Genomic DNA, 27,788 nt, shown 5'->3' with positions numbered 1-27,788 from the left:
GCCTTTAAATCCCAGACTATATCCCGCAGCTGCCATGCTGCCCATGGATGCACGTTTCAATGCGCCATCCATCCATGCAATTCAACTACGATGAAAACAATGTTTAAGGCAGGCTATTAAGCCCATAGGCCCTATACCAGCACGCGTTAGGCCCTAAGTGAACTGAAATAACCTGTGATAATAGATCAAGTTTGATTTGAGGGAATTATAGCTAGGCTTATGTTAGAAATGGTTTGTGACATTAAATATAGGCCTATATGGCCTAAGGGATTTGCAATCACAACAACCTTTAAGCTGACCTTGGAGGATGTTCGTGGCAATTAAGGCCTATGAACCTTGTTTTAGTCTAAAGCGTCCATTATTGTTATTTAGGTTATCCATTTCACTATTCACGTTTTTTAATGTAAATTGCCGAATGCCATTGAGATTTGATATTCTGATATTGGCTTCATTACATTTGATGACATAGGCTACAGTCCACAGTGGCTCTAGATATGTTTAAGTCAGAGGTTGAAAGAGAGGCATGCCATTCGAGGATAAAAGCATGTTTTTCTTGTTGTGTCTGTGCCTGAAAGGCAGAAGTGTGACTGGAGCCCTGAGGTGGTGCAGGGTGGCGACGCCCTATAATATAGTGGTGCAAGCGTTACTGGAAATGACACACAGCCTACTATTAACAAACTAATCCTTTCTGTAGAGGACCCATTATGATACCTGGTGTTAAAAGGCTATTTGTAGGCCTACTAAACGCAGAATAAAACACAAAAAACGGTTTGTTAAATTTCAAACGAAAATATTTTTATTTGCATCTTTTGCGAAACAGAAAATGAATGCAACGACATAACGGCTCAGAAACACAATGAAACCTATTTTTCAAGTGTAGGCTGCTATGAAAAGCTAGGCTACATGATTGCAAAACATCACAATAAAAACTTTGTAAATAAAAAAAAGTTGCCCTTTGGCTAAATCAAAGAAGGCATTTTGTAAATATAAAGAAACATAAATAAATCATAAATTAGAATAGTTTTAAAAATATATATATACACAACCCAGATATATTGAACAGAAATAAACATTTATTGTCTTTATAAAGCTGCACACTTTTAGCCAGTGTAGACAATTTTTTAAGTAATTTAGGATTGCACAGTTGTTAAAAACATTTTAACACTGTCAAGTGGCTGTATGCAAAGCAACCATGTATGCTACATTTTGTCTGAATAAAGTCCTTCGGCGGAGTCTCTCCCGACCGGCCGATCCTGAGAGTCTCTGTGGTCCGCTCGGAGACGCACTGAGCCGGGGTGGGACGGGGCTCGCCCTGCCTTCTCCGTTCCTCCACGTTCATCTCCGTCTCTAACTCGAAACGATAATCACACAGTCCTAGTGCAAACACCTGGAAAACAACGAAAGAAACAACGTAAGATATAGGCTTAGTTATGTAGTTTCACCACATCTGCTTACTGAGAAGTCACAGAGGAAAGGCCATGCATGAGTCAGCTTTCCGAAGAAAATCTCTGGAGTTGTAATCTCAGCACAGCGTCACCATTTGCCCCAGCCTTTCCCGCCACCGTGACGCAAGTTCCCCTCCCCCAACCCCAAATTACTCTACTACGACCCAAAGGCACTACATCCACTCCCCTTATCAGTGCAAGTGTTGGAATTGCAGTACAGTGGAATAGCCTACAGTTCTGGGCAACAAAACTACCCCTCGACATATAACTACATTATTGGTTGTCGCCAATTAGGCTACGACTAAGTCTCAGGCTGTGTTCGAAATGGCATACTAGCATACTGCCTACTAAATTCATAATAAGTATGCCAATACCAGCCGACCGAAAATCATACATTTCTTGCATACTCAAATTTCACATAATCTACAGTTCGAACGTACTACATACTAAAAATCTACGTCATATCTAGTATGAGTAGTATGCTAGTATGCCATTCCGAACACAGCCAAAGTGTAAACCCGAAAGAGTCTAACCTATATGTCCATGAATAGGGCAGGCTCATGCATTACCTTCAACGAATCCTCTTGCGTGGAGTTTGTTCCACGGGAATTGCAGACGAAGAATGTTGCATGCATGTGCTTTCATTATTAGTCTTCGTGTCGGCCGGCCGTTTTCGTTTCGCAAAGAAGTCTGGAACACAAAAAAAGCAACAAAACATTTAGAATCACGAACCACACAGCCTGAAGCATACCCTGAGGTTCCCAACCCAAATACGCACGGTATATATAGCTCGCAGAACATAGAGCCTAAACCAGTGTACCACAACGCGTAACACACATAGCCTTTATTTATGTAAACCAGCTCTTTTCCCTTCTTGTTTTAGAAAAAAAATAATCTAGCACCAGGGGAGCCCCCCCTCCCAAATGTCGTTGTATGGTACCTGTACTGTATTAATGACAATAAAGACCATTCATTCATTCATGCATTCATAACGCAACACTATTGGTTTGTTAAATGTACCTGTTATGTGTGTGGCCGTGGGGTCAGTAGTGGCCGTTCTGTTGCGTCGGGTGCACGGGGCTTTGCGGGTCGAGGGCTTCCCTGAGTTCAGCTTGTCCGCTCGGTTCTCCTGGTTGATCTCGGTGGGGCAAGAAGAAGGAGTGCTACTTTCAGAGCTGGTTAAAGTTAAACGGTCCTTGCAAACGGGCAATAGATCCTGAGAAGGGCAGTCCTGTGCTGGGCTCAAGTCCAAGGTGCATGACTTGATGCAATCAACAATCCTTGATTTGCCCACTTGTACGGAGTCCTGGTAGAAGACGGGGCTTTGGGTATCCACGGGAGTTTCCTCCCACTCGTAGTCCCCAGGCAGCGGCGTGTGGGCCTCGAAGTTAAAGTTCCACCTCCGCTGGTCCCGGTCTGAGATCTCCCGCAGTGTGGACTTCATCTCCCGGTTCAGCTCGTCGTGATCCACGGGTCCGAAAAGGTTCCGGCATGCGCCCGTGCGCGCGTGGAGGGGAAAGGTCCTCCGGTGCGCGGCCAGCCTCTCCACGGCGCTGCTCGATAGCTGGACGTTGGACATTGTGCCTTTGGCTTTTCCAAAATGTAATTAATTAATTTTCCAAAAGAGGCGAAAAAAAATGCACTACTCTCTATGGCAACAGATTCCTGGATTTTTACGTAAACAAAAACAGTAAGGCCTATGTAGCCTATTTGTACTCTTGTGTTTCTGTCTGTCTGAGTTCACAGTGATGATTAAATGTACCCAACACGGGAACCACATCGTATTTAAAGTCCTTCATAGTTGTAGGTCCCGTGTAGTGACATCGCCCGACCCGCCCATTGGTTCATCTACGGCCCAACCCCTCTCCCCAAGGCCCGCCTCCGTGCTCCGTTTCCATTGGTTTGGAAGGAAAGTTGGACAGACGCCAACAAATTCCCTGCTTTTTGATTGGTTCTCAGGGTGCCCAGCGTTGGAGCCGATTGAAAATCCTTTTCGAAAGTGGAGTCGATGTGAAACTGTTGTTGCTGCCTAAAGATTGTTGCTTACTATGTGTTTTTTCCTTACAGCCACGTCCCGCAGTAGAAATCTATAGTATCTCCATTGGGTCCGACTCAACACCAGTGATGGAGAACATTAATATCAATGAAACCCTATCCATTACAATTGATGTGTTTTTTTTTAACACACATGGGTCAACTTTTCTTGAAATTCGACCGCAATACACGCAGTAATTACCATGGGCATGTTTTAAAATCAAATGTGTTTGGAATAAAGTCAGTGCTGTGGGTACTTCTCGAGAACACAACTTAAATCCACTCTAACACCAATTAACTAACCTGATATTAGATTTAAGACCTATAGCCTACACTACACGTGAGACCTATCATTGGATATAATGGCAAACATCTTATATTGTAAAATATCATGATATGTGCAACTGTGTTGATGACATTGCAGGGGCAACAGAAATACAGTTCTGTTTAATTTAAGTGTTGTTTGGACATAATTGAAGCCTATTACATTTGTTATTTCAAATGAACCTAAGAATTCTGTGAGAATAAACCTGCCAGTATTCATATAACATAACTGATGATATTATGATAACTATTCCCTACCCTGGCCTGTACTAGTTGTGAAGAGAAACGGAGTTACTTAAAGCTGAGTCCAAGGGGTTTAAAGGGAAACGCCTCATGTTCAACCTCAGACTGGATGTGAGGTGCAACAGCGCCCCGGTCTGGCCAGGACAGGCACATCACATTTTGGGTCAAAAGACAAAACGCCAAATCACAGATTTGTTTTGATCGTTTTGATAGTTGCTGAAAATAAATAAATATCGGAGCCTGCACGGTGCGGTTTAAGTCGACCATGTAATGTTATGGCCATTGCTTATATCAAGGTTAAACATAAAAATAAAAAATAAAAAATAAAAACGTTATCCCATATACTTGAAATACACATTATTGACGTTCCATTTGACATCTTCGTCAATATCTAGAAGATATTTACAATGTAATTCAATATACAATTGAAACTTACAGTATAATACTGTTATACTAACTGCAATACATAACTAGGCGAGAATGTGTTTGAACACAATTTTGTTTTGTTTTTATGTGTTGTAATGTATGTTATAATATATATATATACTAGTAATATATGTTATTATATTAACATGTAAGTGTTTTGCTATGCATAATAGTAATAAGTCCAGTTAATTACAATAATGTTTTTAGTTAAGATCAAATAAAAGTTTAGATAAATGTAGGCTATGCTACAGAGACAACCTTAAGAAAACAACAATACAACAATGTTATTTAGTATTTCATTCAAAACGATAAACATGTGTTGAACACAGATAGCCAGAGTGGTCAGTGCTAAACTCTGGTACTGATTAGTACTGATTAGTACTGATAGGTTCTGACTTGTTCTGTTTACCCCCCCGGACGATGACTGCCAATGGCCCCGGGCCTGAGCTAGATTACTCTTCCTGCTACAACTAGTGGATTGATGATTCACTTGCTTAGTCAAATGTATCGATAGTAAAGTCGCTTTGGAATAAGGCGTCTGCTAAATGCCAAAAATGTAAACATTTAATTGTAACTACATTAGACGCTGAGGCCTCTAAAGTCACTCATGACATTGTAATAGGAGTGAAATAGATTAACACTTGTCTAACCAAAGCTGGTCTGGAGGGTGATAACTTAATTAGACCTGCTGTTGAAGCCTCCTAAACTCTGATCAAGGGATGTTGGATTGGACAAAGACAGGGTTGAACCACAGATATACCTTTGTATATTTTTTGATGAATTGGTTGAAACCGTAAGCTTTATCGCCGTCATTTGCTGTAAAACGTCGCCATCCTGTGGCTATCATTGGTATTACTATCAGAGACATTCCTATTTGTAGAGGAGGCAGGAGGTTGTGCAGGTTTGCAGTTACAATGATGCCAGCAGTCCAACCGAGTATCCATAGATTTATGATCCTACTCTTCTCACACAATACAGTAGCCTATTGTTTACACATATTCTAAGCTAAAGACCGTTAAAGTTGCTCCCGTTGATTACTAGTAAATAAAGTGTGACACTAGTTTGTTATTGCAACTAAACTGCAGTTTTGTTTTTTTGGGGTTGTTTATATGTTGAAATTGGTGATTAAATTAGTATTGATTTTGTCATGATGATGCTGATGATGATGATGATGATGATGATGATGACAATGTCAATGATGACTTAAAAGAGTAAATATCTTCATGAAACAAACATCTTTATGCTTTTGAATTTATGGTAAATCAATCAAGTGATCAATCAAAAAGCCAATTGTCAGTCAATCTCTCAAATTTTCTGATGCGATAGACATAGACGATTATATTATTGTGGGTTTAGAACTGTTTTGTATTCTGGTAACAGGTTTAAGTTACGGGTGAAATATTTGTCTCTGTAGGCGAACTGCAGTGGGTCGAGGAGAGAGTCAACGATGACCTTGAGGTAGATCAGCATGAGGCGCTCAAGGTCTTCATGATCCCAGATCATGATCCCAGATCAATTTCGTTGTATGGTACCTGTACTGTATTAATGACAATAAAGACCATTCATTCATTCATTCATTCATTCATTCATTCAGAGGTTAGGGCGACTGGTCTGTAGTCTTTTAGGCCTGTGATCCGTGGCTTTTTGGGAACAGTGGATTGTGGATGTTTTGAAGCAGGCCGGTACCTTGCATTCAGCCAGTGAGGTATTGAATATATCTATGTACACTGGAGATAGCTGATCTGCACCGTGCTTCAGTGTAGAGGGGGAGACAGACAGTCTGGTCCAGCGCCTTTGCGGGGGTTCAGTTTTTTAAACAGTTTGTTGACGTCCCTCTCCTGGATGGTGAGAGGTGTGATGCCGGTGGGGGGGCTGTCTGGGACCATTGTGTGGAGGAGGGTAGTAGATAGGGTAGCAGCCTGGGAAGAAGATGAGTCATACCTGTGGCGGGGGGGGGGGGAGATTTGGTTTAACAACCGCTGTGATATTTCAGCATATATGTACACAATTGTTGATAACAATACTAATACATTTTATATGCGCCCTTTAATGTACCCAAGGACACTTACAGAGTAATTATACTTTAGACTTATATAGCGCTTTTCTAGACACTCAAACACGCTTGTATAGTACTAAGTATACAACAGTTAGTTCAGACCAAGTAATTTGATTGGACAAGAGGCATTCCATGAGTGCTGATATACAGTATAACAGCACTGGGACTTTTAACTATGTATGATACTATGTATCACTCCGAAATGACAGTTAATACAAAGTAGCTAGCCTGCAGATGTTTGTGTTCAGGTTACTAGGCAACATTCCAGTTGCGGAACAATTTTTTGTTGACGGAGCCAAAATAAATGATGAAATAAACAAACAAATCATAATCTGTTGTCGCTTATTACTGTTAACTAATAAATGGCGCTGTAGAACTGTTGTATACAAGCAATATCACACTCAAGGTCGTGCTGTTAGGCCTGCGGCCTCGTACCTACGACCGTATCACAGCCGTGCTGATATTCAGTATAACAGCACTCCCTCTTGTGTGATATTGCTTAAGTATAGTATCTAAGTGCTATGGATTCAATTGTTTTTTATCTTAGTCTCCACTACATGTAGACAAAACCAGTGTGGCATTTACATTTCCAAAAAGCATTACCCTTTATATACATATATAGATCAGGGATTACGGCGAGTTCCCAGACTTGTGTATGCATATATCAGGGATTACGACCTGACTTCCCAGACTTGTTTCCTGGTGCACTATGCTCCTCACCTGAATGACTCTGTGATTAGGCTATAATGGTACCTTAAGGGGTAAATGGTCAGTCATTCATACCAACGATGTCACCTATGACACCTATAAAAACCTGTGTCCTGTTTCCTTAGTCTAGCTGGGAAATTGACCTCGTTGTGACACACCCATCCCCAACCACATAAACACAGAGAAGATTAAAGCCCACAGGTTCTTTCATCACCTGGAAGTGATCTTTAATCACCTGATGTTGAGGATAAGTCATATTAACTCGTGAGCTTAGAATGATAAGGTTCTATCTCCGTTTAGGGCAGTTCAGAGATATATAAGTTTTTACATTCCATTATGTTTTGTGAGATGGAACCTTTGTATTTTATGAATTACTAACTCAAAAATGTCAACATTTTTAAAATAACACCACACAGGCATTAATAAACACCTAATGGATCAGATTATGTAAAAAACTCAATTTTGACAAAAATGGAGAAAGAACCTTATAATTCTAACGTCACGACAAGACAACATGTGTTGGCCCAGGTAGCAAACTCAGGACCGTGGGAGGAGATGACATGTTCTTTTTTGTTATTTAGCTGATGCTTTTATCCAAAGCGACTTATAAGCAGCACAGAGTTGTGGGGGGATGAGGGGGGATGGCATCCCCCCCCTGAAATAAAAACAGTCAAAATCGTCCCCCTTCTAAAACTGCTATCCCCCCTTTCCTTATGTCATTTTATCAATGAACGTGGTATTACTGCTATTTCAACATTTAGTTTTGCGCATATTGAGTAAGATACTGTGGGCGAGGGAGGGGGCACGCACACATGCAATGACATTTTTACCAAGTCACTGACACTGAAGTCACTGACACTGTGGGGATGCTAAAATTGTCCCCATATGATAAAATCCACCATCCCCCCTGATTTACTTTTACAACTTGAGTACTGCTTATAACTAGTACATTTGTCTAAAATAAGTGAATCATCTATACATCATTTAACATCATGTATCATAAGAAACATTTTTTTGACTGGCCATCACCAGTCACAATGCTAGAAGAACAAGGATTACTTTTTAAATGTAGTGGGGATGAAGTGGTCATGTGTATCACTGTGTATGTGTGTACCACTTTGCCATTCAGCTATGTATTTAAATGTAATTTAAAGCAACAGAGGAACATCTATCTAGTTTAGATGAATGTTGAGATAGCCTTGCTCTCAGCTTTTTTCACTGTTAATAGAAAGCATGCGACCTTGTGAAACTCCTAACAAACTTTCCTCTGTAGATTGAAGACCCACCTCTTCAGGCTACATCTTAACTGTCCCTTCTAAAGACCTCCTCATCCCCACTACCTCCCTGTACAGTCTCTAAAGACTTTTTAAAGAAAAAGAAAAAGAAGAGAAGAGAAAAGAAAGAAAGAAAGAAAGAATCTTTCTTTCTTTCTTTCTTTCTTTCTTGTCTCTTCTCTTCTTTTTCTTTATAGTAGAGACTGTACAGGGAGGTAGTGGGGATGAGGAGGTCTTTAGAAGGGACAGTTAAGATGTAGCCTGAAGAGGTGGGTCACAAGAAAGAAAGAAAGAAAGAAAATAAATCGTCCTTCTTCTAGCATGGTAACTGCCAATGGCCCCTGGTCATAGCATATTGTATATAGATTACTTTTTCTTACGATGACTGATGGATAAATGATTCGCCTACTTAGACAAGTGTACTTGTTGTAAGTGGTTTTGGATAAAGCCGTCTGCTAAAATGCCCAAAAATGCTAATCTAAATGTAAACAGTACTTTGGATAAGGAAGCCCTTTTTAGATGGGAGAGAGGAGATAGCTGAGAGGAGGCAGTAGGGACAGGCAGTCTGGGGAATCCCCTGCCTTCAGGGGCCAATGTCATAGACGGCAGGCCTAACTGCTGGACCGAGTACCAGCACAATAAAGGAGCCTTTTCCTTACAAATGAGACCTGCAGATTATCCCTAATTGCCCATGAACCTCCTGAATGAGACTGTGTGAAAGCAATTGTGTCTGGGATTTGTGTCAAAAGGGCGGAACCCCACACAGCAAAGTGTGTTTAACTTTGCTCCACAACGATCAAAGACTGCGCCCGTCATAATGTCACCCTGTAGTATTTCTATCGACGTTTTTTTTAGGGGATGTTTGTTTTGGAGAGATTTTGTTGACATTGCGGTTTGTTAATAGCAAATCTTGTAACCAGGTTTTTGGAACAAGCAGACACGCGTTCATTTTAGCCACAGAAACGCCTCAATAGGTTGATACGATTAAACCCAAAAAATAGGTTAAAATAAAATAACAGCTGTGGGCCGTCAACCTCCCCTGTCATTTAGAGCTACAGACTGACCCGTCTTTTGTTCCAGACCAGCATTAGCACACCTGATTCAATTCATCAGTCAAATCACTTTGATAGGGAGGATTCTATGACACGGCTGTCCCACAGCACATGAAAGTGCTTTTGATTACTGGGCACGGCTGAATAAAGCAGCTGACCAAGCGGATGAGAGTCTCCAACGACAAGAGAGGAGAATGGAAGGCCTGAACAAAGAGGTGGCTATGATGTTTGTGAGAAATCGCCCTGACCCAACCCTTTCTATTGTTTTCCAAATGCAAACTTGTTGACAGCTAGACAGCAAAGGAGGTACAGGAGAGGACCGGTGATGAGTTACAACTGGGAGCTGAAGTCCAGGCCCAGTACGTGTCCTCTTGACCGCTCGTTTGGGACAGGCTGCTGCTGTGGTGTGGAGCAGCAGCACACAGAGCTGGGCTGAGGTTGACCCGGAGATGGTGTTGTTGCAGTCAGTTTGTGCATCAAGCCCAGAGAGGGGGTGGGGGAGTGGGAGAGAGAGAGAGAGAGAGAGAGAGAGAGAGAGAGAGAGAGAGAGAGGGAGAGGGAGAGGGAGAGAGAGAGCGGGGGGGGAGAGGGAGAGAGAGAGCGGGGGGGAGAGGGAGAGAGAGAGGGAGAAAGAGAGAGAGAGGGAGAGGGAGAGAGAGAGAGGGAGAGGGAGAGAGAGAGGGGGTGGGGGAGTGGGAGAGAGAGAGAGAGGGAGAGGGAGAGGGAGAGAGAGAGGGAGAGAGAGGGAGAGGGAGAGAGAGAGAGAGAGAGAGAGAGAGAGGGAGAGGGAGAGAGAGAGGGGGAGAGGGAGAAAGAGAGATAAAGAGGTCATGGGAGTGCGTGATGCAGATCAGGCTAGGTAAGGTCTACCCTAACACCATCCCATGTCACTCAGACCCAGCACTCGAGTTGAGGGGGGATGAGGGGGGATGGCATCCCCCCTGAAATAAAAACGGTCAATGACATTTTTACCAAGTTACTGACACTGAAGTCACTGACGCTGTGGGGATGCTACAATTGTCCCCATATGATAAAATCCACCATCCCCCCTGATTTTCTTTTACAACTTGAGTACAGCTCAGACCCACAGTAACATGCAGCCATGGAGGAGAGTCTCTGTGCTCAGAGGCTTGTCTTATCGGTAATGAAGGATACCACACATACCACACAACCATTGTTCGTTTCAAACTGAACCACACCTCTGTTCTAGTTGAAGTGTCATGAGGCGGGCCACACAAAGTCCCAAAGAGTTACAATCTGTGTCACAGTCAGCCGTCGCCCACAGCCTTCCCCTCTGGTAGTCAGGGAAACTAGATACACATACATTAGATTCATTTGAATGGAAAGTGTGGGCTCTAACAAATTAAAACTCCTGCAGTAACTGCCCTGATTTACGGTCGATTTACGAAGCAGTTATAGAGAGGCCTACCTACCTACTGTACCTTTTAAAGTCATAGTTGAGGGTGTGCAGTCTAAATGGCAGGGATAGCTTGTTTTTATATTCTTGTGGTACGTATGACATGGCGTGACTCTATGGCATGACATGTGAATTCGGTTGTTAAGTCGTGACGTGTTTCCGGGACCAACGTTGGCTGAGGCGCTCTCTTCGAAATGCCTCAGTAATAATAATAATTCATTATATTTGTATAGAGCTTTTCCGAGGCTCAAAGACACTGACAATATGTGAAAAACGGGAAAGTGCTGTGTCCCTTGTTGTATGAATAGATCCGAGTCTAAAAAACGATTGAACTGTCATTCTACCGCTTTAGTACACTGGTACTCTGGTGCAGGGAATTTTTTATTTGGACCCGGAAATTGCTAAAGTCAGACTTAACAACCGAATTAGACTGTGGAAGAGACTCATTGCAGCTGGCTCATCGGACTGTGGTGCACCAGATGTTTTGATGTGGAGGGAAGTGGGTTTCTCCAAAGAGAATATGCAACTTACAGTTTGAGGGATGTAGAGTGACAGTAGGGCAATTCCACGGTAACAGACTGACCCTGAAACTGAATGTTTCACTTTCAAACATACGCCAACAAAAACTCTCGATGGCAAAGTTTTAAAATTCAGGCCTCATGTCACATGTAGACACACAGAGACACCCAATGTAGTTTGCCTCAGAGACAGACTTTCATGATGGAGATAAATCCCTTGGTTTATTGGAGCATGAGATGAGGGTGGTGATGTGGTGCTTGGTATCTACTGCTGTATGATTTCCCAATGTTTTTCAGCCGTCCCTGTGAAAGAACCTTTTTGGAACCATTTTAAGTTCCATACAGAACCCTATTCGGTTGTTAAGTCGTGACGTGTTTCCAGGTCCAACGTCTCTTCAAAATGCCGCAGTAATGATAATAATTCATTATATTTGTTTAGCGCTTTTCCGAGGCTCAAAGACGCTGACAATATGGGAAAAATGGGAAAGTGCTGTGTCCCCTGTTGTATGAATAGATCCCAGTCTAAAAAACGATTGAACTGTCATTCTACCGCTTTAGTACACTGGTACTCTGGTGCTGGGATTTTTTTTATTTGGACCCGGAAATTGCTAAACGTCACAAAGTGACGTCAGACTTAACAACCGAATAGGGTTCCATGTAGAACCCCTGTGAAAAGGGTTCTACATGGAACTCAGAAGCATTTCCACATGGGTTCCATAAGGGTTCTTCCACAGGGACCGCTGGTAACACAAAGACCAGTTTTAATCACTTATTATTAATTCAGGAACTAAACACAAAATCTGTAAAAACACCACAAGTATTTGGTAGGTTTACCTATACTTCTTACTTTTGTTACCTTTCATTATCCTCGCTCCTCATGAGGCAGAGTCATTACCCTTTGGGGCGGCTGTGGCACAGGATGGGGCGGCTGTGGCGCAAGATGTAGAGCCGGTGCCTAATGATTGCAAGACCGGCAGATCGGCGGTTCGAACCCCGACTGGCCACATGTTAATGTGTCCTTGGGCAAGACATTGAACCCCAAATTGCTCCCAAGGCTGGTGCCTAGCATGGTAGCTTGCCACCATTGGTGTGTGTGTGTGTGTGTGTGTGTGTGTGTGTGTGTGTGTGTGTGTGTGTGTGTGTGTGTGTGTGTGTGAATGAATGGGTGAATTTGTAAAGTATTTTGGAATAAGCAGGGGTTGACATATTTATTTTCCCCACTGTAAGTGTAAAATGGTCTGACTTTATTTACATAGTTATTTTTTAAATCTTGTTGTATTATACTGTTATTTATTTATTTGTTTGCTATGCACCGTGGATGAGAGGGAAATGCAATTTCAGCCCTCTGTATGTCTGTACATATTATTGGATTGACAATAAAGCTGACTTTGACTTTCACTTGACTGCTGATTTTGCGAGTTTACCCCCTTACAAAGAAATGAACAGTCTATAATTGTAATGGTAGGTTCATTCTAACAGTGAGAGACAGAATATTTTTTTTAAATCCCAGAAAATCACATTATAGGAATAATAATTTTAAAAAGTGTTTTATTGAGTAAAATAAGTATTTCACCCCATACCAACCAGCAAGAATTCTGGCTCCCACAGACTGGTTATGTATATAAAAATATATAAATAATTATAGTTGTAGGAAACACATTTAACCTCAAGTCTATTACATCATCATCTAACCACACCTACACCCTACAGGGGTGCGCCAAATTCAATCTGCGCATATCCAAGCTGTTTCATGAACCTGTTGTTGAACTTTCCTCATATTTTCATTATTTGCATCAGCCAAATAAATAGACAATTCTCCCCCAGTCATAACAATGGTGATTCTTACAACTGTTTTAGTAAGTGTGTCAAAAATTATTTTCTATGAAGTATGTATGTGTTACGGTACATGTGGGAACACGGTACATGTGGGAAAACTAGGGTTAGGGTTAGGTGCTAGGGTGACTTGGTACATGCTGGCATGTCTAACCCTACCCCTAACCCTAGCACCTAACCCTAGTTTTCCCACATGTACCGTATTTCCACATGTACCGTAACATATGCATTTTTTCTAGGTGTTGAATTAGCCTACACATTGCCGCTTGTTTTCGTGCATGTTATGTGTCTTTGGAGAGTTGTAAGCGGTTATAAATGGCCAACATTAACCATATCCTGCGGGCGTTCATTGTATTTGATGTTTCAAATCACTTGAATGATCGGAACTCGGATTCCCGAGATCACAGACCTCGTACTCGTGTACTCGTACTCGTTTCCGAGTGGGTCACGAACGCACCATTAATCGCTCTACACTCGTTGCGATGACGAAGCCCACAAGGTTCGCAGTGACGCAACGGGAGTGTGTGTATGCTGATCAGGCGGCAGGAAGTGACGACACGTCTCTCATAGCGGTCGCAACATGTTTTTTTTCTCCACATTTCTTCTGCAGAAATTATTCAGAGATAGTTAGACACACTTCACACTCACAGTAACCCGGGCTGTGAGCGAACAAAACGTCTGTGTGTAGTACCTCTATAGAGGGGGTGTGATAACCCCTGCGATCACCATTTATTCGGGGAGTTATTACTGGACTATGATAAATCTTTAGCGTTGCCAGATCAGCGTTGCCAGACAGGCAGACCAGCCCGCCAGATCGGGGGCGTTGCCAGATTGGGGGCGGCTAGTGGGACTGAACGCCCATGTGTGTGTCCGCTACTCCTCGTCTGGTTCTCGGTCGGTGGAGCTAAACTACAGGCAGACAGACAGACAGACACACACACAGACAGGCAGACAGACAGACAGACAGGCAGGCAGACAGACAGACAGGGGTTGAGTCACACCAGACAGAGCTGGGTGATGGTGACTTGTTGGCGATCAGTGGTTCCCTGACTCATGGATTATTCACCCTGTTGTTCCAATCATCTCTATTGGGTATTGATGACCAACAAATAAAAAAACTGGTAAGTTTTTTTCTTCTTAACTTATCTAATATGATAATGACGTCATATGTCATGTAACGTAAGTAAGGACACGTGTGTAGGTTAGGTGGCGTTGATGATGTAATGATACAATGTGTCAGGTTTTAGTAGCGTGATCACGTTGGTTAGATAAAAAAAAACGAGGAGCTTTTCAGAAGATTTTCCACCGAAAATCTGAAGCCAAGGTCAAGTCTGCTCCTGGAATAACAAGTTGAAGTTGTTCCAACCTCGAACCTCAACCTGTCAGTGGACAGTAACGAAATCCCTCCTTCAAAGTCAGGAGCATGTCATGTGACTGTCAGCGTGGAGGATTGACATGCTTAGTTACATAACGTGGAGCTCCAGCTCACCTGACAGATCCATGCAGGTATCTCTTGTCAGATGCGACAACTAGTTTCCGCATGAATGCCTTTCTGCAGCTGTAGCCTCCAGCCAGAGCCAGGATCACTCCGATCAGACACATCCTCATCCTCAGTGACTTGGAAACTAGTTGATGTATGGAACATGCAGCATAAACAGCTTGTCATAATCATATTGGACTTTTCCTCTTTTCCACTAACGCATGGTGTTTACTGTTTAAACCCTTAGATGCTGACAGTTACTTGGGTGCGGCTGTTTTGAATGTCACGTAGTAGACCTACAACCTACAGCTCAGAAGAAGAAGAACCTCAGGATATAATAGTGAGTGCGAGTGAGACCCTGTGGGATTCGGGAAGCAGCGATGACCAAGCCCGAGTCGAAGAGGAGCGTGGTCCCTGTGGCCCCTGGCAGGTCTGCGGCTGAGGAGCAGGTCCACAACGGCTCCTCTGACCAGTCAGGGTCCGGCAGCAGCTCCCACGACCCCCCAGTGGCCCCGGCGACCCCGACCAAACCCAAATCTGGCAAGCAGACCTCCAGAGAGCACCTCTCTAGACGGACCACGGAGTCTGAGGTGTTCGATGACGGGACCAACACCTTTTTCTGGTGAGTAGTAAGGTTATTGTGTTACTGTTACAGTGACTCAGGTTAGTCTGAGGTGTTCGATGACGGGACCAACACCTTTTTCTGGTGAGTAGTAAGGTTATTATGTTACTGTCAGTGACTCAGGTCATTCTGTGTTCCTAACGGGAAGGGTTTTGTTCACTTGGAGGTCTACTGGTAATAGAAATCAGAGGATGGCTCCTTGTAAATGCATGGGAAGGGAATCAAACATTTTCCCAACAAAATACCTTTATTCATCCCTGCCTCATCTGGAAACCGTCACCTAACAAATTAGAAAATGTGATTTACTCTAGTATGACATAGCATCAGCTGACAAATCAAATGATGGTAGAAATCAAAGCCTCCTTTTTCTCCTCCTTCTTTATTTTTAAGTTAATTCTCTCTCTCACATTTGGAACAGCAACGTTCTCAAAAGATGCATGCAGGTTAAGTTAGCAGCAGCAGCAGCAGCAGCCGTTGTAATACACTACACCGTGTGTTGCAGAGCGATCTGGCTAGCTTAAGTATTTGTTTGAGTTAGGGTTTGTTGACAAGCTGTGGGGATAATATCTCCAGGCCTGCTTTCTCAGCAGAAAGAGATCCATTAAAGACTTTAAACCTGGACAGATGCTTTGGCTGGCAGTGATGTGGGAATCCTGTAAATTATAGGCTAGTGGCAACTAGTCAATCCTGTTTCATACCTTTCATAGTACACACCTTGACCCCCCCCACACACCCAAACAAACTAACTAATTATTACAGAGTTATGAAAATAGTGTACACCTTGACTCACCCCCCCCCCCCCCCCCCCCTCCCCTCCACACACACACACACACACACACACACACACACACACACACACACACACACACACACACACACACACACACACACACACACAGAGGACCTCCGACCTGGTTAGTTGACATGCACAGGATAAAGGCTATAGGAGAGGGATGAGACCATTCCAACCGGTCTCTGCCAATCTGGCCACACACCACCAGAAGGTTGTGTGTGCGTGCGAGAGGACCACACGCTGTGTGTGTCTGACGTGAGAGGTCCTGTAGGAAGGCTTATTTCCTCAGGGGTAGGACCTGTTCAATGTCTCTGGTAACGGAAGGGAGTGGACCAATCAGGTACGGAGGTGTTTTTATTATCGTTGAGATGATTTGGCCTTTGGCAACGTGTGTGTTGACAGTGTTCTCTAGTTGCTGCAATGTAGAGGAACCGAAGCCTGAGAATGTTTCTCTCTTATACTTATACTATAACGGGATGTAGCCTAACATTCAACTGGATTGTGATTCTGAAATTCCAATGTTGAGGAATAGTTATGTAGGATGGCTATTATTCCATTGAACAGTTAATTTATTAATGGTAACATGTAATGGAAATTTGAATAGCCTGGCACTCTTGATAGCATATTGATTTGTAGCCTACCACACACACACACACACACACACACACACACACACACACACACACACACACACACACACACACAAACGCACTCAGTGAACCCGATGCAGATTACTGAGTGGTTTAATTCAGATGCATGATTGCACCATTTTGCTGACCTTGGAGATACCCAAGTGGTCTATGGGGGTCTGTTTAGTCTTGCCATTGTAGGCGATCGGTGGCGTGGTGGAATTGTAACTCTCTCTATAGATAAAGGTCACTTCTTTAAACACTTTTGGTTGCCTTGTAGTCACCTAAATTGTTTTTACTGTGCCATGAAAGGAACTGATTGATGAAGCTCCTGTAAGTCGATGTGATAGCTGGCTTCATTTAACTCGTAAATGTGTGTTTGAGTAACTCTTACAGTACGATTATTTTACAGTTTGCCAACTTACTGTAGTTGCACTTAAAACTGAGGTGCTACCTTCTCCAGCCAAAAACATAAAACTTTCCTAGATGTTATACATCGCAATTAGGCTTCCATAATTGCTTCTCTTCTGTACAGTGAATAGAAGCCTAGCCTAGCAAATCACCTCAGAATAAGGTAGGCTTCATTTGTTTGATAGACTAGTTTACAACTGATGTGCACTTTGTATTTGATCATGCACTAACTGCATATTGGAAGCATACTTATTTCAAATCGTTTAACTGTCAAGTACCTACGGGTTCATTTTGTTACCTGTACCTGCAAGGTTATCAGACCGCCACTAGGCAATAATAATGTCACTGTTATTTTTTAAAGTAGCCTAATTCATCAGGTTGATAGTAGGCTGCGCGACGTAGCATAAACAGACAGCATGCTGGGTTGGTCTCTCTCCAGCTGGTTCACGTGGGCCGTTCTCCCTAGCGGCTAGCTGTTGTCAGGCAGCAGGAGTCCGGGAGGCCTTGTGAGGCCTCTTGACAAACAGGTTCCAGAGAGAAGAAAACAAAAAACATATGCCCTCCCCATGACTCAATCACTCGGCACTGGTGGTGGAGCGCCGTGGCCCCTGTGGTCATTCTGTATTCAAAACAATTTCTCCCTCTCTCCCTCTCTCTCCCTCTCTCTCTCTCTCTCTCTCTCTCTCTCTCTCTCTCTCTCTCTCTCTCTCTCTCTCTCTCTCTCTCTCTCTCTCTCTCTCTCTCTCTCTCAGTCTCTCCCTCCTGCTTTCTCTCTCTCTCCCTCCCTCCCGCTTTCTCTCCTTTACCCTCAATTCTAGGGTAACATTCTGAAGTTAATGTTTTTGGCAGAACATTGAGTACATTTAGCCAAAAGCCATCTTCTTGCTCACTTGTTGACTATTTTTTCTTCTTTCTGGCTATTTCTCTCTCTCTGTCTCAAGAACGCAGGCCAGACGTCCAGGCAGAATTACCTCAGAGTTCTGCTTCTGTGACATCTGTAATTAGGTCCTCTCTTAATCTCCCCCACGTTTCTTCTATATCTCTTTCCATCCCTTCAACCCAGTTGAAAGTTCCCTCTCTTCGACTTCAACCTCTCAGATATCTCTCCTCTATCACGTCTCCCCCCCCACCACCACCTTTTTTTCTCTTCTCTTCCTCTGCCCTTCCATGTCTATCTGTTGGGTTAATCATTGTCTCTGTAGGGTTATGTAGAAGTACACCACGGCCTGTTTCTGTAACATACTGAACTGTGAGGAAATCCCCATGGATACAGATAAGTGTGACATATACTGGGGATGTGTACCAGGGGCGGTATGAGACAGTATGAGGCAGCACACGTGCGACTAAGTGCAGTGTTCACTTGAGGTTTTCTAAGTCTTTTTATAAGTTAGGCCAGCGGAGGCTGGTGGGAGGTAGGAATAAATCACTTGGGTAGAGATGTCCCCATCTCTGTCATGTTCCCTCTCCCTGGTCAGGTGTAGTTGTGGCCTGACCTCCAAGTGACCCTTGGACTCATCATCAGAAGGTCATGAGTTCAAATCCCACCTGGGAACACCACCTCTAGTGTGCCTTTGAGTAAGGCACATAGCCCTAAGTTACTCCAGGAGAGACTGTCCCTGTAATCTGTCATTGTAAGTCGCTTTGGATAAAAGCGTCTGCTATAAATGGTTAAAATGTCAAATGTCTTATTATTGAAATATTTAAACTGTTTCCACATAATAGTGTCTACCCTTTTGTCTACATAGCCGTGGGCTCACCTGCATTGTTTTCTGCTTGGTTCTTAATGTCGTGTTGTTTTCAAACAGTTCTTGCATAAGCGTGGCATCAGATACACTGTATTGCCGTTGACCTCAGAGGCGTTGCGTAACGGTGGCATATTCCAGAGGACACCCTTCCTCTGTGATGTCACCCAGGTTAACGTTAACAATAGCAAATAAATGTGGCCTATTCACTGTGTGACCTGTCATTGATTACTTACTCTCTCTCTCTCTCTCTCTCTCTCTCTCTCTCTCTCTCCCTCTCTCCCTCTCTCTCTCTCCCTCCTTGCAGGAGAGCACATACCGTGACTGTGCTGTTCATTCTGACCTGCGCGCTGGTCTATGTCACCCTGTTGGAGGAGACACCGCAGGACACAGCGTATAACACTAAAAGGTCGGCCATTTTGTCTTGTCTGAAACTCCTTCAGGTTTCCATTCTAACAGTCTGGGTTTCAGTGTTCTGGAACCGACCACACCCCCCATCCTAATCTCGCTGAGTCATGTCCCCGTCCTCTCTTAGACTGGGGCGCTGTCTTGTGTTTTAGGCCGACTTCTGTATAGCTTGCTTGAAGAGTCAGAAATGTCAATGCTAGCTATCCCCGATATATCTGTGTGGGTCTTGTTTTTGGCTCTTGTATGTATGCAATGTGGTTTAAGAGTCACAATGACACACAGACACACACACACACACACACACACACACACACACACACACACACTTAGTCACTCCTCCTGGTGAGAAATGTATCACTTCCACCCCTAGTAGCAGTCACCTTTAGCCCAGCTGTCAAACAGCACAAAAACAGCCGTCTAACTAGCACAAAGAGGGAAGCTCGGTTGCTCATTATTTCCGCGCCTGCTCCAGTCAGCATGATTGTGGGGGGGAAAAAACAAAGATTTTTTTCTTTTCTGGGCATTGATATAGCAAAGTAGTGATAAAATATTGTTATCGACACACGATCCCTATGGACAGAAAAGCATTTCAGAGCAATAAGCCACTCGGTTCATCAAGCGGCGTTGGGAGAGTCTTGTGACAGAGGACAGAGGAAATGTGTGTGGGTGAAGGAGCAGAGGGGCATGGACAGGAATAGCCAAGCCGGTGTGGGTGGCAACAGGGGGGGGGGGGGGTTGTCAGCACTGTCCAACATTCATTAACAGGATTTGTCATGGCTAGCGAGGCCTAGCTCGCCTGGATTAACAGCTACTAGAGCCTTCCTCCTCTCCCTTTCCCCACCCCCCCCCCCCCCCTCAGCCTGGCTCTCTGGCTGGCTGCTGCCTTCACCTGGCTAATCCCTACGGCGTGTCTGGACAGTCCTGAGTGGCCTCCTCCCCTCCCTCCTCTCTCCTCCCCTCCTCCCTCCTCCCCCACCCTGTCTCGTCACCACTTATTCCTCAGCACCAATCTGACAAGACAAAGATGGGTTAAAGCAATGTAGCTGAGGTATTAGGTATGGGTTATGACCTGTCCATTCCTCTCAGATAGAGGTTTGGTCTGGATGAAGTGACACGTGAATAAGGATGGAGAGGAGGCGGCTTTAGACTGTTGTAGAAGACACACCCCCATGAGGCCACACCCCCAGCCTGTTATCCTCCTGGGTCGTTAGGCCATGTTCCAGGGCAGAGCCGTGATCTTGACTTGTGTTTGACCTCTAGAGCGTGCGCTCCTGCTCCTACCTGATAGTTTGATCTCCGTTCATCAATCCCATGTCACAGGGTTCCCACGGGTCCTTGAAATCCTTGAAAGTTTGAGAATTTGAGGGGGGCCTTAAAAGTTTTTGAAAATAGACATGGGTCATTGAATGTACTTGAATTCCCCTCTCTCTCTCTCTCAAATTTAAAAAAAAAAGTTTAATGTTTAATGTTTTACGTAATTATAGTAGATAAGTCTCTGTTTTGCTTAACTTAACACAGTAACTTTACACATATTTCACAATATATTGTTTTGCTGTGCTGTGGTAGAGAAGGCAAGAGACCATCTAGTGTTCAAGCCTCTACATTCAAAAGCCTCTCTTTTTAATTGTTGTCTGTGAGCAGATAGTTCCTATTATATAAATTCTCATCTAGATCTGTCTCAAACTATGACGTGTTGGGTCCTTGAATTTGAGGGAATTGAGTCTTGAAAGTCCTTGAAAGTTGCTTGAATTTGATGTTTCAGAAGGTGTGGGAACCCTGCATGTCAGATCCAGTCATGTGAAGAAATAACTTTTAAATTGCCCCTCCTGTTTTTCATGTTGGCCATAGCATTACAAGCTGTCAATTGTGCGTGTGTGTGTGTGTGTGTGTGTGTGTGTGTGTGTGTGTGTGTGTGTGTGCGTGTTATTCCAGAGGGATTGTGGCCAGCATCCTAGTGTTCCTTTGCTTTGGAGTGACGCAAGCCAAAGATGGTCCGTTCACCAGACCACATCCAGGTAAGGCCAACAGTCCCAAAAAAAAAAAAAGACACACTCTCAGCAAATACTCGCACATCCACACCTGTAAGCCACCCTCCCACTTATATTATGCTGACAGAGGATGATATTGTCCTTACAAAGCAGATATCAGATATCCACCAAGTTTATGCCCTTAGTAGGTAATCGCTGTTTCAAATACAATGTTGTTGCAAAGAGTACCTTGGATTATTTGAACCATTACGCTTTTTCACATCCGCTGCAACTTCATTTGATCGCTAACAAGAAAATTGTGTCGATGTGGCACTGGGAATGAACATTGTGATTAATGGGTGATTACCGTAATTGAAACTCAAAATGGAATCACACAAAGTTCCCAGCATGGCAAGCATGGGTGTTAAAGTCAAACTCTGTAATGGACTATCGATCCACTTTCCCTCAGTTTTTTAAATGCATTTTGGGTAGGGACTGAAGACGTGCCTCAGATCAATACTGGTGTTTGAGGCCCAGCTAGTCTGTGTGTAGACCAGCTAGTCTGTGTGTAGACGGCCAGCTAGTCTGTGTGTAGACCAGCTAGTCTGTGTGTAGACCAGCTAGTCTGTGTGTAGACCAGCTAGTCTGTGTGTAGACCAGCTAGTCTGTGTGTAGACCAGCTAGTCTGTGTGTAGACCAGCTAGTCTGTGTGTAGACCAGCTAGTCTGTGTGTAGACCAGCTAGTCTGTGTGTAGACCAGCTAGTCTGTGTGTAGACCAGCTAGTCTGTGTGTAGACCAGCTAGTCTGTGTGTAGACCAGCTAGTCTGTGTGTAGCCCAGCTAGTCTGTGTGTAGCCCAGCTAGTCTGTGTGTAGACCAGCTAGTCTGTGTGTAGACCAGCTAGTCTGTGTGTAGACCAGCTAGTCTGTGTGTAGCCCAGCTAGTCTGTGTGTAGACCAGCTAGTCTGTGTGTAGCCCAGCTAGTCTGTGTGTAGACCAGCTAGTCTGTGTGTAGACCAGCTAGTCTGTGTGTAGCCCAGCTAGTCTGTGTGTAGCCCAGCTAGTCTGTGTGTAGACCAGCTAGTCTGTGTGTAGACCAGCTAGTCTGTGTGTAAACGGCCCGTCAACCAACTGTAGAAACACTGCTAGGCCTGAAGGTTGATGATAGATCATCCAACATTCATATCCATTACATCCATCGTCTTCAGGATGTTGTCCTTGGCTAGGGCACAGCTCTATTTCTGACACTTGATGGCTTACTTTGCAATGTATCTTAGCACAGCTATATAAGCCCCAAGGACAGTGTTCATTAATGATCGATGGATAGCCATACGTCAATCATAGCATCAGTTTGCAAGCATATGCGTTTTTGTGTGATTGTGGTTTAGATTTACATTTTGCCCCACAAAAAAAGTCACAAAATTATTCTCCAAAATTAAATTCCAGTCCAAAGCACGGTAAAGAATGTTAGGCTGTTTAGTTGTTAATTAATGCCTAATAATTATATTCCAGTTTTTATATTTGACCATCTCTCCAGAATGACGGTCATAGGACATAGGAATTCCTTCTAGACTTGAACAGATGATTTGTGTTGGCCCTCAGAGGGTGTCATTTTCAGGCAGAGGGTGTGATTTTCCAAGTGTGTAAAGTCTGGAACGCCTGTTTGGACAGATACTATGGGAACACACCTTTTCAAAACGGGAATACCAAAATCATGGAAAGTTGTGCCGTTAGAATTATAAGGTTCTATCTCCATTTTTGTCGAAATTGAGTTTTTTACATAATCTGATCCATTAGGTGTTTATTAATGCCTGTGTGGTGTTATTTTTTAAATGTTGAAATTCTTTAGTTAGTAATTAATAAAATACAAAGGTTCCATCTCACAAAACATAATGGAATGTAAAAACTTTGACGCTCAATATCTCTGAACTACCCTAAACGGAGATGGAACCTTATAATTCTAAGCTCACGAAGTGTGTAAAAAGCGCTGTGAGCAAAGAAATCTCAATATGGCCCTAGGTCTACAACATACAATTAAAACCATTAACCGACAGCAGTCAACATTTGTTTGTTTAGTGAAAAGGCAACCAAGAGAGGCTAGCCTGGTGTGGGGGTCAGGCCCTTTGCTATGAAGTGCTTTGAGTGCATGCACTAAAGTCTGCCTGGGAAACTACACAGCACTTAACTGGGAGTCAACATGCATTATGCACCATCAATACTTTACTGTCCACGACTACATGGTGTTGGTTTTATCTGCTTTGCTGTATGCAGTCTTGTAGAGAATGTATGGACCTTAGGATCTAAGTTACATTGCTTGGTCCTTTGACAAATGCTTGTTCCGAGAGACTTCCGAGACTTACAAGGAGTCGGACGCCCCAAAGCCTCTATTTTAGCCACTTGACGTTTCTATTAGAGTTCTTTTGAAGCGACTGATTCTGGAACATGTTTTTATTACGATAGCCTCGAGTTATTAATTTATTTATAACTTCAGTGTTATAAATCTGATACAAACAGATTTGAATCTCAAGGCTGTATCTGAGCACAAATGAATGCCGCCTGTGGTATGTAAAATTGTTTTCCTATCTTTGGTAGCTTAATGGCATGCGACTGTCCCTGACCTACAAAAATAGTGTTACAGAGGCATTCAACAAGTAATGTAAAAAATCTATTCCATTTTACATTCCAAAAATAATAAAATGGTTGTGTTCATTTATGCATTTCAAGTAGTTTTTTAGGAATAAAAAAACTTGCTTTAGGAGTAGCCTAACCAGTGTGCAAGTTGCTCCAAATTGTGAGAAACAAAAACACTACAATAGACATTGAAGTAGATGCAAGTTTTTGAGTTTCTAAAAGGACGTTTATAAAGGATGTAAGTGTCAAAATATGAGAACCTAATGTAGTTCAAACTGAACTACAGTATGGCCTACCTATGACGCATGTGCTGCGTCATGTCTACTGACAACCACTCTCTGACCCGTTCAGCCTGCAGAGACGGTTTGGTTCAGTGTTATCCCGGGCGGTGTTTACGGCACCACTGGGTTATTAACGCCTCTGAGATTGTAGGTTTGTGGCTATTGGGGTTTGGCCTTTACATCCGCCCCCTATTCAACTCTGTCCAGTCCTATGTGATGTTTTGTGCTGACTCAGTTCGGGGGCCAAAGCCGAGCTGGGAGGATCGCAAAAGCCATGTGATGATGGCAAACGCCATGCGATGATGTAGAGTGTTGTTGTCCCTGGTGCATGACAGTACACAAGGCTAGGGGTATAACTGGATGCTGGTAAAGGTGGGGCCCATCCTGCTTATTCAGTGTTAGGCCTGTGGAGAAGGAGAATGTATGGTGACCAGCATTATATCCAGCATTATATTTATTTTTTCTGAGTGGGGCAGTCCCACTCATATTTTAATTTTTAATGACAGATATAGTAGAGATTGACAGGAAGGATGGGTGAGAGAGAGAAAAGGGATGACATGCAGGATATGTCCGCGGCTGGAATCGAACCGAGAGCCCTGCATGGTCAGCGCTTAATCCACTACGCCACCTAAGCACCCCAGCATTATGTTTTCTAAGGATGTTAATGTCAGTCAGTCGTAGCTGATCAGATCCCTTAGGCGTCGTAGTTCAAAGCAACGGTGTGAAGATCTTAAGTCTCCTCGTTAGGCACAGCTTGTGGAATGTTCTAGCTCCAGGGGACGAGCTAGGACAGACAGACTACAGCGCTTAGGGGCGACTTCACCCCAGATTAGGAAACCTCAGTGCGGTTGGCTGGGCTCTAGATCCTTTACCTCTAGACTGGATATGATGAATTTGCTATGTATAGATGAGCTTTAAGATACAGGTTGTGATTCTGATCAGATTGTGTTTTGAAGTGGAAACTCTGGACCCTGTCTTACCCCCAAAGTTAAGCAGAGTTACGCCAGCTCAGTCCTCTGATGGGAGCAGTTATTTTTGGCAGGCTTTTTATTAATTTAGTCTTTGGTGTTTAGATGAAGATGCACACCAGTTCTAGTCACACCAAGTCACCTCCATTTTTCTTAGTTCCAGTCCAGTTCCAGTTGATGAAAACTGAAAACATTCCAGTGCAGTCTGAGTCCACAAAACCCCCCAGTCAGCGACGAAAACTTGACTAAAATGTTTTGGAGTTTTTGTGGACTGCGACTGCACTGGAATGTTTTCAGTTTTCATCAACTGGAACTGGACTGGACTAATCTCTCTGGTGGACCACTATACCCCAGGGCTGTGATTAGGGATATGGCCCTGTTGTAAAAGGATGACGTCCTTCTGGATGAGACGTTAAACGAGGCCCTGACACCGTGTGCTGCTCACTAAGGATTCGCTCCCTAATCACATAAGTGATAATCCTCAGATCCTGGCTACATTCCCAGTGGGCCACGTACTATACTGTACGGCTGCACAATATATCATATAATTATCGCTATCACAATATGAACAGTTCCAATATCCGTATCGCCAGAGGCTTCAATATCGGCCTTTCTTTACTCACTCAATAAAAGAAAAAAATTGAGATTTACTTGACTCTCAATTGGTTATTTACTCTCTGCACTCATAGATTAGTTTCACTTAGTTATTGTACTCAGTTACTGTTCTTTACTTTGACACTTGTTTTCAACCATGTCAGGTGGAAAGATCACATATTCACTGTAGCGTTTGATATATGGCAAGTCATGGCTATTGCAATATCTAGCAAAAAATGATCGCAATATGATATTTTCTCTGTATCGTACTGTCATGGACACCCAAGCTATCGATTGAGTCATCTATCCCCTCTCCTTCCCTCCCCTTCTCTGTGTTTTTTCAACCTACCTGGTTAAATAAGAGTAGAATGGGGAAAAAATGTAAATCTTAATTTTGAAGATCTTAGTGAAATATTCAAATATTTTAATCTTGTTAAGCCAACTCTGAATCAGAGCAGGTTAGCTCAGAATAGACCTGGTGCATTTAAGCAGCAGTAGCTTGATTGTGCTCCAAGCCTTTCAGCCTACAGTCAAGCAGCAGCTCTGATGGAAACAGAAAATTACTTCCTTCCTGTGTCATGGAAGTGAACGCACCCGTGGCTACTGGGTCTTTAGGGGGCTAGAGTGACTCACTTCCATAGGTTCCTGAGGGAGGGAGGGAGGGGGAGGAGGGGGAGGGAGGGAGGGGCAGGGAGGGAGGGGGGGGGAGGAGGGGGAGGGAGGGAGGGAGGGGGGGGGAGGGAAGGAGGGCACGAGGGTGGGCTGAGCTGAGCCAAGAGGATTGTCTGTCTGCAAGCCTATTGGAGCAGGGGAGGTGGGCTGATAATGGGAGCTCCATTTCAGTGAACATTGCATCAGTTGTTGTAAGATAATACACAGACACACTGCACTGAAGATCATACATCACCGATCGATAGAATGATTTCATTCATGTAAGAAAAACAGATTTAAGAACCCACTTATTGTTTGGAATGATTGAAAAGAATGTCTGGTCCTATTAGAAATAAAAGCTTCCTATGAAAAATATGGAAATGCAGATTTTGTTCTTGACAACAGAATATTATCCATGTTGATTTGTGGGACTGGAGATGGTTTGGAGGACTTGAATATGATATCCTTGTGTATTACAGCCCTTGTATATTATATCCTTGTGTATTACAGCCCTTATATATATATTACAGTATATTATATCCCATACACACTGAGCAGTAATAAGGTGCTACGGTTAATAACTAGTTGTGTTGATTTGACATGCAGAACTGTTTGTTTTAGCTGAGTTGATGGGTTAAGTTGAGACGGGTATCTGGAAGCTGGAGCATGTTTTCTTTTTTCTTTTCTTTTTTTAAAAACACCACAGACATTTCCTACAATCTAAGAGATGAAACTATATTTAATGTTGCAGGAATACTCGTCTGTTTCCACCTGAAGAAACTGTTTCAGAACTCTGAGATTGTGGGTGACATGGAATGACTCTGAGCTGAACAGCATTCTGCAAAAATAATAATAATCTTTCTCTCTTTCTCTCGCTCTGCCTTTCTGCTGCAGCATACTGGCGTTTCTGGTTATGTGTCACCGTGGTCTACGAGCTTTTCCTTATCTTCATCCTGTTCCAGGTGGGTTTGCAGCAACACACAGCACTGTTGAACTTGCACCTCCACACACACACACAAGCGTAGCAAAATAAACGGCGTGGGGAAAAAAGACTTTGATGTGGTTGAAATGCTCTGTTGTTGTAATTCCTCAAAGGCCCACTGAGGCATTTAGGACGGCTGGCTGCTCCTTGCTTTGAGGCTGATCTCAAAGGAAGCCACTTGTCCACCTGTAGTGTTGATGAATGATGTGTTATTGTGCTTGAAGTTGAGCTGCTGCTTGGCTGAAGTATCAATCTAATGAGTAGATTTGTACTGAGTCAGGTTGTTGGGCTGGAGCAGG

The 27,788-nt window shown here is 43.4% G+C and overlaps 2 protein-coding genes across 2 annotated transcripts in view; one reads left to right on the top strand and one right to left on the bottom strand.

Moving 5' to 3' along the window:
• Window positions 1-817: 817 nt before the first annotated feature.
• Window positions 818-3,102, bottom strand: cdkn1cb (cyclin dependent kinase inhibitor 1Cb). The gene is made up of 3 exons (XM_080545232.1): window positions 2,466-3,102; window positions 2,015-2,135; window positions 818-1,387 (listed from the first exon to the last, which is right to left on the bottom strand). Exons 1-2 carry the CDS (start codon window positions 3,022-3,024, stop codon window positions 2,017-2,019), a joined length of 678 nt encoding a protein of 225 aa, XP_080401358.1. The 5' UTR covers window positions 3,025-3,102; the 3' UTR covers window positions 818-1,387; window positions 2,015-2,016.
• Window positions 3,103-13,978: 10,876 nt separating this feature from the next.
• The window catches only part of ptdss2 (phosphatidylserine synthase 2), a gene marked incomplete at its 3' end in the record, with an annotated part of 31,981 nt that continues 18,171 nt past the window's right edge, over window positions 13,979-27,788 (top strand). Inside the window, exons 1-5 of the mRNA XM_080544986.1 lie at window positions 13,979-14,451; window positions 15,058-15,432; window positions 19,315-19,416; window positions 21,348-21,430; window positions 27,402-27,469. Coding sequence (XP_080401112.1) covers window positions 15,191-15,432; window positions 19,315-19,416; window positions 21,348-21,430; window positions 27,402-27,469 — 495 coding nt within the window. The 5' untranslated portion in view covers window positions 13,979-14,451; window positions 15,058-15,190. The remainder of the gene's footprint in view (window positions 14,452-15,057; window positions 15,433-19,314; window positions 19,417-21,347; window positions 21,431-27,401; window positions 27,470-27,788) is intronic.

The sequence above is a fragment of the Nansenia antarctica genome (genome assembly GCF_963989245.1).
Source record: "Nansenia antarctica genome assembly, chromosome: 14".
NCBI classification, from domain to species: Eukaryota; Metazoa; Chordata; class Actinopteri; order Argentiniformes; family Microstomatidae; genus Nansenia; species Nansenia antarctica.
This window is presented reverse-complemented; position numbering and strand designations above follow the sequence as displayed.